At 49.5% G+C, this 12,914-nt stretch overlaps 1 protein-coding gene across 1 annotated transcript in view; it reads left to right on the forward strand.

Annotated features, from left to right (window-relative positions):
* Positions 1–388: 388 nt before the first annotated feature.
* The window catches only part of Susd3 (sushi domain containing 3), a 20,152-nt gene continuing 7,626 nt past the window's right edge, over positions 389–12,914 (forward strand). Inside the window, exon 1 of the mRNA XM_004647568.2 lies at positions 389–507. Coding sequence (XP_004647625.1) covers positions 420–507 — 88 coding nt within the window. The 5' untranslated portion in view covers positions 389–419. The remainder of the gene's footprint in view (positions 508–12,914) is intronic.

Here is a 12,914-nt window from a genome sequence, read left to right on the forward strand (position 1 = left end):
CAGCGGGACCACAGCTCTGGCATGACCTCTGCTCTAACCTCCCCTGCTCCATAGGAAGGGGTGGACCACAGCTCTGGTCCCAGTGGGGCCACGCGCAGGCTGCTTGCAGGTGAACCTGGGCAGGAGGGGTCAGCCAAAAGGGGAGGGCCCCGGGGCTGTGTGTAGCCCAAGAGTTTAAATCATGCTTTCAACAGCAGGGACCGCTCGGGGTAGCCACGCTCCTGAGGGGCGGGGTCTACATAAACCACCTTGGTGGGGAGAGGAAATCAGAGGGACTGGAGGCCATCGCCAAAGGCCCGCCCCGCTCCGAGAGATAGGCGGGATCGGTGCCCAGCCGGCGCCCTTGGGCGGGGCCAGAGCGTCACGCCCCCTTCGGGCCACGCCCATCTCGGCTGGCCGGGCTCTAGGCTGAGCGCAGGATGCACCCGGGGGCTGCAGCTCTCGGCCGCGGAGCGAGGCCCCGGGGCCGTGCCGGGAGCACCACGCCCTCCCCGGGGAACCTCACAGGTGAGGGCCGGGGTCGCAGGGCCAATAGGGGGTTCTACGCTTGTTTCACAGACCAGAAAGTCGAGGGACAAGGGCTAGGGGGCACCTTCCCCACCGACCGCCACCCCTGCGGGCGCCCCGTCGCACAGGTGCCGCGGTTCCCCAGGAAGTTGGGGCTGGCATCCCCTGGTGGGACCTGTAGTTCTAGGTGCGGCAAGGGCCAGCGGGGGCGCCCTCCCCGCACCAGAGTGCAGTGCCATCTTTGGGTTTCCCTAGTGAAGCCTTCTAGACCCACGTTACAGATGGCAAAACTGAGTGTGAAAGAGGAATGGTTGCGTGGTTGACGGGGTCTGGGGTTGACATCAGTGCTCAGAAGCTCTGAGATATCCGGAAGGAGGGCAGCTGGCTTTTAGTTTTAAGGGTGCGAGTTCAAGAATATGCTAAAGGAGTTTCACCTTGGCTGCCTTGGTTCTGGGGTTCAAACTCTGGCTTTGCTCCGTCAATGCACTGTCCAGCGCTTTTGGAAACGCCACCCAACCGGAACCCTACGTCTCCCGCATCCTGGAAGCGCACTCGGTGGCAAGGCCCCCGCGGAGGCTGGGCTTAGCGCTTAGCTCTCCTACTGGAGGAAGCTTAAGTCCTTGGAGGTGGGGTCTGGTTCCTGCTCAGTGAAGCAGAAGCTGAGAGTTCCCCCAGCCAGAGCATGTTTGGTTTGTTAGGTTTGATACCCCTACTCCCCTAACCAAATACCCAGAGCGCCTAGTTTGTCCGAGTCAGGAGTGCTTTGCTTCTGTGTTTGAGGAGTTCAGCTTTGGTCTGATGTCACCTAGGAACTGGGTACTCACACAAGGGAGCCCCTTCCCCATAGCCACTTGAGGAAGGGATGGAGGGACCTGCCAGGTCAGACTAAGGCCGAGCAGTGGCTGGAAACACTGACACTTTGCACACAAAGTGCCATTTGCTGCAGACTCCTTGTGTGTGGGGGGGAGGAGGGTCCTAAGATCTGCTCTCACTCTTCTCCCTTAGGGGACTCCTGGGTCTCAGCCTGCCTGAGCACTTCTCAGATGTGAAGTTTGGAGTTTAGGGTGACAATTTCCTTTCTGACCTGGAGTGATCACTCCACTGGTGCCTCAGTTTCCCCATTATAAGTGGTGAGCAGTGTATAGAGGCTCCCAGGCTGTGCACTAGCCAGGTGTACTCTAGAGAGGACCCTTGACTTGCCAGGGTAGCCAGCACCGCATCACTATCATCCCTGCTGTGCACCCTCATCTCTAATACGAAGTACTCAGTGCAGTAAGGGGCTAGGGCTTGGGGTCCTATAGCCGCAGCTTGGCATGATCCAATACATAGCACCCCATGGTGATGCATTTCTGGTGGTTGAATGGCTGCGCCCTGGCCCTGCTCCCAAGGCAGCCCCTGTACTCCCTAGTCTGGGAAGTTGTCCAGGAACACAGGGTTCCAGCATCAGGGCCCAACCTCTGGCCCTGCCCAGGAGGGACCTTGAAAAGCCTGGAAAGGGAGGCAGCAGGAGGCAGCTTCTGCTGGCCCTACCCCCGTAGCCACAGAGTGAGTGGGGCTGTGCCCACTGAACAGAGGAGAAACTGAGGCCCAGTGCAAGCCAGTGTGAGGCTTACCTACCGGTGGAAGACTGTCTGTGCCTCCCTTTGGTCAGGGTGCTAGCAGTGCTGTCAGATAAGAGGCATAGATCTCTGAAGCCCTAGTCCTCTCCCACCCCAGGGACTTGGGGAAACACTTTTCCTCTGTTGGATTTATCCCAGCCTGAGAAACTGACTTTGAAGCCTATGTCACTCCTCCCTGGAGAGTTGGGCACAGAGAGGGAAAGTGACTTACCTGAAGACACACAGCTACAGGGTCGAGCCTCCTACACTCAGTGTTGGGGCCACATGCTGTCCCCAGTGCTAGGGGTCCTGCTCTCAGAGCACCTGTGTGTGCCTAAGTCACCCCTCTGAACCCCGAGAAATCCCTCCTAAGGATTCCCAGGGTGCATTTGGAGAACCTGAGTCCCAAGGTGCTATCGCACAGGAGCAGAACTCGCAGCAGCCAAGTCCTGGTTGGGCTCAGAGGCCCGCCCAGCCCCTCCCAACCAGCCTCTGCCAGCATAAAAGGGAACTTATTTAAAAAGTCAGGATGCGGGGCCCTGTGGACTGCAGGAAGGACAGAAGTGGCTGGACTGTGGTCCAAGGTTCCAGATAAAAGATTAACAAGCAAGGATCTTTCCCAGACATGGGCTAGCATCATGAGCAGGGGGGAGAGATGAAGGATGGGGCCCCACCAGATCTAGTCGTGTGCCCAGCAGTGGCAGGTGGGCTAGCCAAAGGTGTCAGGTGGGGACAGAGCCCGAGGGACTCATGGGCCCTGCTGTGGATCTGTCCTCACCACCATGCTCTGATCCAGGAGCAGGTCAGGCTGGGCCTTGAGTTGATCTTTTGTTTCTTGCAGGCATTTAACCCAGTCTCTTCATTTCCCTGCTGCTCTTCTTCTCCTTGAAGCTCTATTTCTACATGGTAAAGAAGAAGGGTCATAAAGGTGTAAAAAAAAAAAAAAAAGCTGTAGATCTGGGCCCAGAAAGCAAGGGATCAGAGCACAAGACACAGTAAGGGGATGGGCGACATGCAGGGCCCAGTGTCCATGAGAGAACTGTGGGTAGGACAGAAAGACAAGCCAACACCTCCAGTGTGGCGCCACACCTCCTGGAGCCAAGTGTTTTCATAGGTACCTGGGGTCCTTCAAAGACACCAGGGAAGAGGTTGTCCCTGCAGTTGGGACACTTTAAGCAGGGAGGGACAGGAGAAATTTGACTTGGGCTGCAGGGGACAAATGGGAGGCCATGGGCATCTAGGCTAGGGGGGTCAATGAGGAGAGGCTCTGGGTCCCCAGGCTTTGAGGGGTCAGTAGGAAGTAGCCATTGGCCTTGAATCTGTAGGGGGTCAGTAAGGCCTCAGGCAGGTCTGTGGGCCTCAGCCTCCTTCATACAGAAAGTGAGCTGGGCCCAGGGATGGGTACAGAACTCCATGGACTGGGAAGTTGGGGCTTCGGGGATGGAGATACTCTGGGTTCTATGGACTGGAAAGATGGGGACCAAGGAGCAGAGTAGGTGCTATGGACTGGGGAAGGGAGCATGGGCAGCAAAGTTCTCTGGAATGCCACAGGATTGGTCCCAGCATGTCTTTGATGCTTGGGACGTGGCTGGAATGTCCCACCTGTGCAATGATCCCGTGTGCCGGCTCTAAGGTCTCCACAATTCACTCACTCCTCCTATGACTGGGGAGTAGGTCACTGTTGTGCAAGTAGGGAACCCCAAAGGAGGTAAGGAATCAGTGTCCTGGACATCAGGCCCTAAAATCCTAGGGTAGAGAGTGGCTGAGACGGCAGGAGCATTCCCAGCCTGAGTGTTGCTCCCTGTGGCTTCCAGCAAGTGACTTGGGCTCGCTGCATCTTGTGTAGCAGGTGGATTATAGGAAGCCACGTCCCCTGGCCTTCCTGGGTAGAAGGTGACCTGAAATACACAAGGGGGCAAGGCTGGTCTGGCCCTGGTCACGACTCATCCGTCCCCTGCGCACTGTGGCTCCTTCTTTAATGTGAAGATACATCCTAGGTTTCTGGTAGACCAGTGGGAGGATCCACTTTCTTTGTGTGTGGCTGTTGGCCTCAGCCTTCATCCTCCACATTAGTGAGGCTCAATGACAGGCAGGAAGTCTGCGCTTTAAGATACACGGCCGTCGGGTTTAGGAGGCAAACATCGTGCGGTATATCTCAGGCCTGCATTTGCTTCTAAGGACGAGCACCCCCAACCCAACACACACACACAGCAGAACCTGGCCGCAGAGCACAGGATGTGGCTGTTGACAGTGCAAGCCTGGTTGGGACGTCTCCCTGCCTGAGCCACTCTTACCCCTGGGTCCATGCTGCTCTAAGATGTGTTTGGGGAAGTTGATGATTGTGGTTTCGTTGCTGGGGCAGTAGTCATCTCACCCAGTCTTCATCCACTCTGCCTGGTGTGGCATTTGCAGGTGGGCATGCAGGCCCATGGCAGGAAGAGACCAGGTCTTGCTGGTAAGACCCGATAAGGCCTGGCCAACCCTTAACCCAGATCCTCTAACTTCAAAGCCAGGCCGGGCTGCCTTAGGGACACAGAGGTCTGGGCCCAGGATGAGGTTGGACAGCCACTCCCACTCACCAGGGGCCTCCTGGTCAGGAAGGGGGGAAGGGCTAGTTCCAGGGCACCCAGACTGCTTGGAAATTCCCCCAGCCTTGTTATTTCTTTCAATCACCCAGCAGAGGAGAAAAGATTTCATAACCACACCCCCAGTCCAGTTCCCTGTACTTTTACATTCACCCTGTCCCTGTGGGATCCTATATCCATCTGTCCTCTCTTGATGACATTCTAGTTTGGCTGGGTTTTTTTTTGTTTTGTTTTGTTTTGTTTTTTTGGGGTTTTTTTTGCGCGGTAGCGGGGATTGAACTCAGGACCCTGTGCTTGCCAGGCGAGTGCTTATTCTACTGAGCTATCTCCCTGGCCCTCTAGTTTGGCTTTTAAAGGATCAGTTCAAGTCTGTTAGTCCTGTCATGGGGCAGCCACATGCTGGACACATAGCTACAAGGGCTCCCAAGCCTCCCTGATGTAGCCCCTAACCTCTGGCCCCTGGTAGGCCAGGAAAGGTGGGTCCCTTGTCCAGCACAGCTGTAGAAGATTGCAGAAGTTGCAGCTCTATATCAAGGCCTGGGAAGTGTGGCTGCCTGCTGTGCTGGGGAAGGGCCACACAACTGGCCCACGGCTGCCCTGCCGTGTCTGCTGTGGATCCAGAATCCTGTGTCTACCTCTCTGGCCAGAAGGACAGTATATACAGAGATGCTAAGACCCTGAGAAAGTGAAGGGGCTACTTTGTGTGAAGGGGTGGGGTATGGAACATGACTCTCGTTGGCGAGTCAAGCTTCCTTCCTTCCTATACTTACAGTTGTGAGTGCAGACAGAGCTAGTAGTTCAAAAGAGCCCAGACTCTGAAGCCAAGAGTTCAAATCCCAGCTGCATCCCTGAAAGCTGGGTGACCCAGGGCCACTAGGTGTCAGCCCAGGTTGACAGACATACCCCAGACCAGGGGGTTTAGGACTGTGCTAGCACAGAGGGGTGCTGGGTTAGTGTCAGCCTCCCAAAGGGCAGGGCAGACCCTCTCTGTCCTGAATATCACCCCCAAAAGTTGTACACTCCTCCATCCTGGTGCGCTGATCAAGATAAGAGGGGGGGAAGTATCACTGGCCTTAAATATGTATATAATTTTTGTTTTGTTTTGTTTTTCTTTTCTTTCTTTTTTTTTTTCTTTTTTCTTTTTTTTTTTTTTTGGCAGAACCGGGGATTGAACTCAGACCCTTGTGCTTGCCAGGGAAGCGCTTATTCCACTGAGCCATCTCCCCAGCCCTTGTTTTGTTTTTTTGGAGACCAGGCCTCAATATGCAGTTCAGGCTGGCTGGAGGTCACTTTGTAGCCAGGTTTGTGGATCTTCTTGCCTTAGCCTCCTGAGTGCTGGGATAATAATAGGTGTGTGCTGTCACACCCGGCTCATAAATATAAATATTTCTTAATTGACATATTTTTCTTTTGATTTGTTTTCTGTTTCTTTTTCTTTTCTTTTCTTTTCTTTTCTTTTCTTTTCTTTTCTTTTCTTTTCTTTCTTTCTTTTTCTTTTTTTTTTTTTGCTCGCCAGGCAGGTGCTTATGCTGCTGAACTATATCCCCAACTCTTGGTATATTTAAATAGTTTTATTGAATTATAACTCATAAGCCATACTGCTCAGCCCTTTAAAGTATATTGTTCAGTAGTTTTTGGATATGCAACCAACACGCCAACTTTAGACTTTTTGTCATCCCAAAGAAGGCCCCATGCCTCTTAGCTGTCACCTTCCAGCAGCCACCAATCTACTGTCTCTGCCTTTTTCAGTTCTGTACACTTTATGTAAATAGAGTCACACAGGGCTGGGCATGGTGGGGCACACCTGTAATCCCAGAACTCTGGAGACTGAAGCAGGATTGTTGGGAGTTTGAGACCAGCCTGGGCTACAAAGTAAGCTCATGGCCAGCCTGAACTACACAGCAAGACTTTGTCTCAAAAAGAAAAAAAAAAAAAACCACACAATATGTGGCTTTTTGTGTCTGACTTTTCATTTGCAATGTCCTCAGCACTCATTCAACCATGTAGCATAGATGCGTGATTCCTTCCTTTTCATGGTTGACTAGTACTCCATTGTATAGATGGAGCACATTCCACAATTTGTTAGCCATGTATTAGTTGACAGACACCTGTCTGGGTGTTTCACCTTTTGGGCTGTAAACATTTAATATAATGCTCCTATGAGCATTTATATCCAAGTTTTTGTGTGAGCGTGGCTTCACCCCAGAGGGACAGGTATATCATATTTTATTTAATCAGTCCCCTACTAATGGACATGTAGGTTTGCTTTAGACCGAAAACAACAAAGCAGAGGACACATCTCCAAAGAAGTGTTTCTCCAGGATAGGTCACTAGATGTGGAGCTGTTAGTTCTGGGTCTTTGATGTCCGTACCACCAAGTTATCTTTTAAGATCATTACACATTGTCCTCTCGTGACAATCTACAAGAATGCTAGTTTCCTTGAGCAGAGGCAGACAGGTGAAAAAAAATCTCGTTTTAATACACATTGTTTTTATCTCTAGTTTTAAAATATATTTTATTAATGCCTATTTCACAAAATACTGGGTTTCAGTGTAGTTTTTTTTTTCCTGTAGAAATATGTTTTTATTTCTGTAGAGTACATTGCTAGATTGTATGGTAATTCTGTGTGTTATTTTGACACATAACCAGACCTTTTACCTAAAGTGACTGTACAATTTACATTCACACTAGTAGTGAGCGAGGTTCCAGCTTCTCCACATCCTCCCTAACATTTTTATTATGTCTTTTTGATGCATCATAGTTGGCTTGGTGAATATGAAAGAGTACCTCATCATGATTTTGATTTACATTTATAGATTAATGTTGAGAATGGTTTCACATACTTATTGGTGGCCATTAGTATACTTACTTTACAAAAACAGCTGTTCAGATCCTCTGTTCATTTTAAAAATTTATTTAATGAGTTATAACTTTTATTCTAGAAATATTTCTTATCAGATACATGATTTGCAAATATTTTCTCTCAATCAGGATGTTGTCTTTTCACTGTATTATATCCTTTGAAAGATAACGATTTTAGCTTTTACAAAGTCTACTTTTTTCTTTTGTTATTTATCTTTGATATATCCAAGAATCATAGCCTGAGGTCACAAAGATTTAACCTCTTTGTTTCTCTCTAAGTGGTTTTCAGTTTTAGGCTTTACATGTAACTCTTTGATTCATTTTAAGTAATTTTCAGTAAATGGGGCTCGAACCTGTGAGATCGCGCCGTAGAGCCTGATGCATAAACCGCTACGCTAACTCTCCAGCTAATTTTCAGTAAATGGGATGAAGTAGGGGATCCAACATCATTTCCAGTTGTCCAAGCACCAACTCAAAACTATTGGGCTAAAAACAAAACAAAACAAAACTATTGGGCTGGGGATATAGCTCAGCAGCATAGGGCCTGCCTGGCTGGCTGTGAATTAGATTTCCCCCCTCCCCCCAAAAAAAAGTCCTATTCCCATTGTTTTGTCCTGGTACCTTGATTTGGTTTGAGAATAATTTGGTTTGGGACCAGAATTAAGTTTATTTCTTTGTGGAAAGAATTAAGTTCATGAATGAAGGAACCATTGAATTCCTATTATAAACAATATTAAGATCCATCAGCATGGGGTGTTTTTCTTTTATTTAGGGCTTTAATTCCAACAATCTTTTTTTGGTATTAGGAATCGAACGCAGGACCTTGTGCTTGCCAGACACCAACAATATTTTATAATTTTCAGAGTTTGAATATTATAATTTTGTTAAATTTATTCTTATGTAATTTATTTGTTTTGATGCTACTGTAAATGGAATTTTCTTAATTTAATTTTCAGTTTGCTTATTGCTGCTACACAGAGACACAACTGATCTTTGCATGTTGACCTTGTGTCTGACCATGTTGCTCAACTTGTTAGTTCCAGTAGTTTTTAGGGGATTTCTGAGGATTTTCTATATTTAAAATCATGTCACCTAATGGAGACCTTGGTCTGATTTCATTTCCTTTTCTTACCTAATTGACCTGTTTTTTTGGTTTTTGAGCCATTTTCTTCTTTCCCCTAGTTCATTTTTCCTTTTCCTCCTCTTCCTCCTCCTCCTCCTCTCTCTCCTCTTCCTCTTTCTCCTTCTCCTCCTCCCTCTTCCCCCTCCCCACCTCCTTTGCCTTCTCCTCCTGCTCCTCCTACCTCCAGTGTGCTGTTTGTCTACCTTACAGGTAGCAAATTGCCTCCCCACTTCTTGTTCTGCATTTTACGTAGCTATCATAAGCCCTGGGTCTCGTAGCATCTCCAGCCTCTATCACTGGGTGTTGGGCAGACCAGCCTGCCTCTCTGAGCCTAGCTGGTAATAATCGCGGTCTTCTCCCCACTGTCTTGGGATTGGTTTTGAGCACTGTGTGAGACAGTGTGGGGTGCTTTTTAAACAGAGTATTGCATGCAGGCATGTGCTGCTATTGTTGATAGAAATGCTAATAACAAACAAGGAAATTTGAGATTAGTGCTGGCAAGGTCTGAGGCTAGCCTTCCATAGATACTGAAGGGGCTGGCAAGATAGGGGCTCTCTACTGACTGCTGTGTGGCCCAAGTGTCCTTGAGCCTTGAATCCTGGGTGCAAATGGCGTGGCATTTCTTATTTCCAAGGATCCCCACCCTCCTTCCATTGTGCTAGGGACCTTCCAAATGCCTTGGTGTTTTACCTGCACCAGGTGTATTTGTGCCAGGCTGGAGTGAAGTGCAGATTTCTTTCTCCTGGGCCCCACCTTTGTGGCCATGTGTGACTCAGAACCTCACAGGTTGAAGTCTGTTTTTGTTTCCAAAGCTACCAAAGCACTCTGCATGCGGTCCTCACCCCTGCAGAGTATAGGATAGACCTTACTCTAGGTTTATTGTTAGTGTCACTTCAGAGAGCTGGATGGGTTAGGAAGGGTCTTGAGGCCTAAACAGAACACTGGACTGATGTGGGCCTCAAGCTTTGTGTCAGGCTTGAGTCAGTCTCCTTACAAAAGAAATCTACAGAAATAGTAGCTAAACCCTAGCTGGAGTTTATTTCCATCTAGTTAGGATCTGAGACATTGGTCATCACACATCTCCCAACTCCCCAGCCCAGAAGAAGCCGTGACCACTGTGCTCACAACCCACTGGTCAGATGCAGTCACGTGGCTGCTCACAGCTGCAGGGCAGGCTGGGAAGTATAGATTCCTATGATGGCCTTGTCCCTACCTTCAGCTTTTGAGAGGGAAGGATTCTCTGGTGGGCAGCCATGGCAGGGAGGGGAATTAGCACTGAGGCTATCCAGGACAAGCAGAGGCAGGCCAGTTTCTCCTCCTGGGCTTGGCTATGGAATGGGACTCCTCACTGAGTACACTGGGTCTTAATTCCATCCCTACCACTTTCTTGCCCAGTGACCCTGGGATATCATTCAGCCTTGCTCTGCCTGTTTCCCCATCTGTAAGGAGGGGGTGCTAATGCTGTTACATAGTCCAGCACCCATTAGGCACCCAGTGTTTTTGCTGATCTGGAAGCTGCATGGCCTGACCATACAGGAGCTTACCCCAACTCCTGAGGGCTACTGAGCTTCTTCTTTTTTATTTAATTTTATTTATTTATTTATTTATTTATGCGCACGTGTGTGTGTGTGTGTGTGTGTGTGCGTGTGTGTGGCCAGCTCAGCCCACCAGGGGGCGGGGCTGACTGGCATGTGGTGCTGGGGGATTGAACCACGGTCCACTGTGCTTTGCTAAGCTTGTTCTAAGTAGGTGCTTTAGACCACTGAGCCATCTCACCAGCCCCCGCTTCTTCTTTTTTATTTTTAAATTTATTTTAAAACACCAATCGTGCCCCCTCCCCATTTTTGTACTGGGAATCTAACTCAGGACCTTGTACTTGCCAGGCAGGAGCTGTGCCATTAAGCTGTATCCCCGGTCCCAGCTCTCAGCTTCTTAAGCCTCCCACATTTCAGGTGGGGCATAACCTCCAGGCTAGGAGGCCTCTACACTGCTGGGAAGTAGGTCAGTGTGACTCAGCCCACCAGAACCAAGTGCCACCCTACACTGTCACCACCATGGAGAGGGGCTTGGATAGCCTCTGCTTCCACCACCTCCTAGGCAGCAGATTGCCAGCCTGGGCTGGTGCCCCATGAATACCATGGGCACAACTTGGGCGAGGGACGGCTTGGCTTGTGAGCCTGAGTTCCCCCTGCAGACATGCTGATGAATTCAGATGTGGAATAAGACATAGGGAGCATGTCCCAGAGATGGAGACCCTACCTGGGCACATAGCCAGCCCATGTGGCCCCTGCCAAGTAGACATGAATAATTTGGGGAACACTATTCAGCCTACTCTAGATAACTTGAATAGACATTTTGAAATCCAAGCACAGATGGTAGGTTAATTAGTTGTGGATTGAGAAAAGGAGCCCAGGTGGACATTAAGGTTTGCATCACAAGCAGCTGAAGGATGGAGAAGCCACTGATGAAAACTAAAGAGTTGGGGGCACGTGAAAACTAAAGAGGCTGGGTGCGCAGGAGCTTGGCTGGGCTACGGCAACCTCAGGAATCTAAGGGACATCGAGCAGAGGACAGGAAAGTCAGTGCCCCAAACACACACCAGAAAACCAAAAGGAGGAGCCCCTTGCGTGTGAGCACCCAGGAGCCCTGTGCAAGATCATGCTGAGCAGCTTCACTGAGCCTTCTGGAGCGCAGCGAACTCCTGTGCCATCCACAGCGTGCAGCAAGACCTGAGGCCCGCCTGCACTACCTCCCTGCTGTGGAAGCGAGCAGTGGCTGGCCCTGACAGGAAGCCGTGGTCCTCAGATGCATGGTGCTGAGCAAAGCCCAGCCTCAGGGCACATGCCACGCTCAATTCAGTGAAAGTGCATGTGCAGTTAGGCTGGATTCTCCTTCCCGGTCCTGTAACTTGAAGCTGTCCAACCTCACTCCCCACCTCCACTTCTTTCATTCATCCAATGGGGATGAGGCTGGCTCTCTCTGGAAAGTCTTTTGTTCTGATGGATGGGTTAATCCAGCACACCAGTCCCTTCTAAGTGCCAACTCTTGTCATTGGCTACTATTTTATAGTTTCTGATTGCTGCTGAATCTGGAGCATATCTTCATATTGTTTTTCTTGTTTTGAAAAGGGATCTCATTGTGTTTTTCTGGCTGGGCTCCAGTGATTCTCCTGCTTCACCTCTGAGTAGCTAAGACTTCAGGTTTCTCTGTCCTTACTTAAGGATGGCATCATTGTAACCACTTTGTACCTTGTAGCTGTCATTTGTTGTTTGTCCCCTGATTGGTAAATCATTGCCTATTGCTGGGGATGGGTAGTTTAACTTTGTGCTGCTCTCCAGGGTTCCGGAGAACTTCCTGAAATACTCTGGGCATGTTCAGCATGCAGTTCTTCAAGTATTTACCTGATTCTGTCCAGAAAAGTCAGAGGTAGTCATTTCTCCACCCTTGCTTACGTGCCTGTTCTTGTGTTTTCATTTGTTTGTTTGCAGTGCTGAGGCTGGGACCCAGGGCCTTGTGCATGCTGGCCAGCATTCCGCCTCTGAGCTATGCCCCAGCCCTATTTCTTCTTTTAACCTTTGCCACAGTGGTGAGGAAAAGATTAGTTCTCATTTGAATTTGAGTTTCTTTGGCTTTTATGTAGGAAAGCATGTTTTCATGTCTGTTGGACATTGGAAACTGTAGGAGACACTTTCAGGTCCTCGTCTCTGTCCAAGAAGCCAATATTTGTAATCCCAAATTTACATTATTGGAATCCCATCAACTTGATTCCAATCTACCACTTTCAATGCAACCCACAGCGAAAATAAAGACACTAAATTATATTTTCAATCATCAGGGAGTCAGGGGCCTCTAAGTCCAGCCATGAAGATGGCTTTCTGAAACCAAGAGAGCATCCCAGGGCCTCACCCGGTTTCTATTCAATGGGGGAATGGCTTGAGGAGGATTGACTGAGAATTGTGGGAAGTAGGTGATCATTGTGAGCTGAGCTAGGTGGGCGGCCTATATTTACCTCTGTGATATGCAGAGAGGATATGCAGAGACAGTAATCTGCGTTATATAGTATTTAATGTTTTGGTAAGTCTGGTGCTTCAGCTTTGTTGTAGTCTTTCAAGCCCCAGGAAGTCAGAGCCTCTGTCTCAAGGCTCGATCCCAGCTGGCAGCACAGAGCATTGGATCTTCTGTCCTGTCTTGACCCGGCTCACATTAAAGAGCAGCAGGTATAGGTTACCAGGGAAACA

The sequence above is a fragment of the Octodon degus genome, unplaced genomic scaffold (assembly GCF_000260255.1).
Source record: "Octodon degus isolate 3935 unplaced genomic scaffold, OctDeg1.0 scaffold00312, whole genome shotgun sequence".
Taxonomy (NCBI): Eukaryota; Metazoa; Chordata; class Mammalia; order Rodentia; family Octodontidae; genus Octodon; species Octodon degus.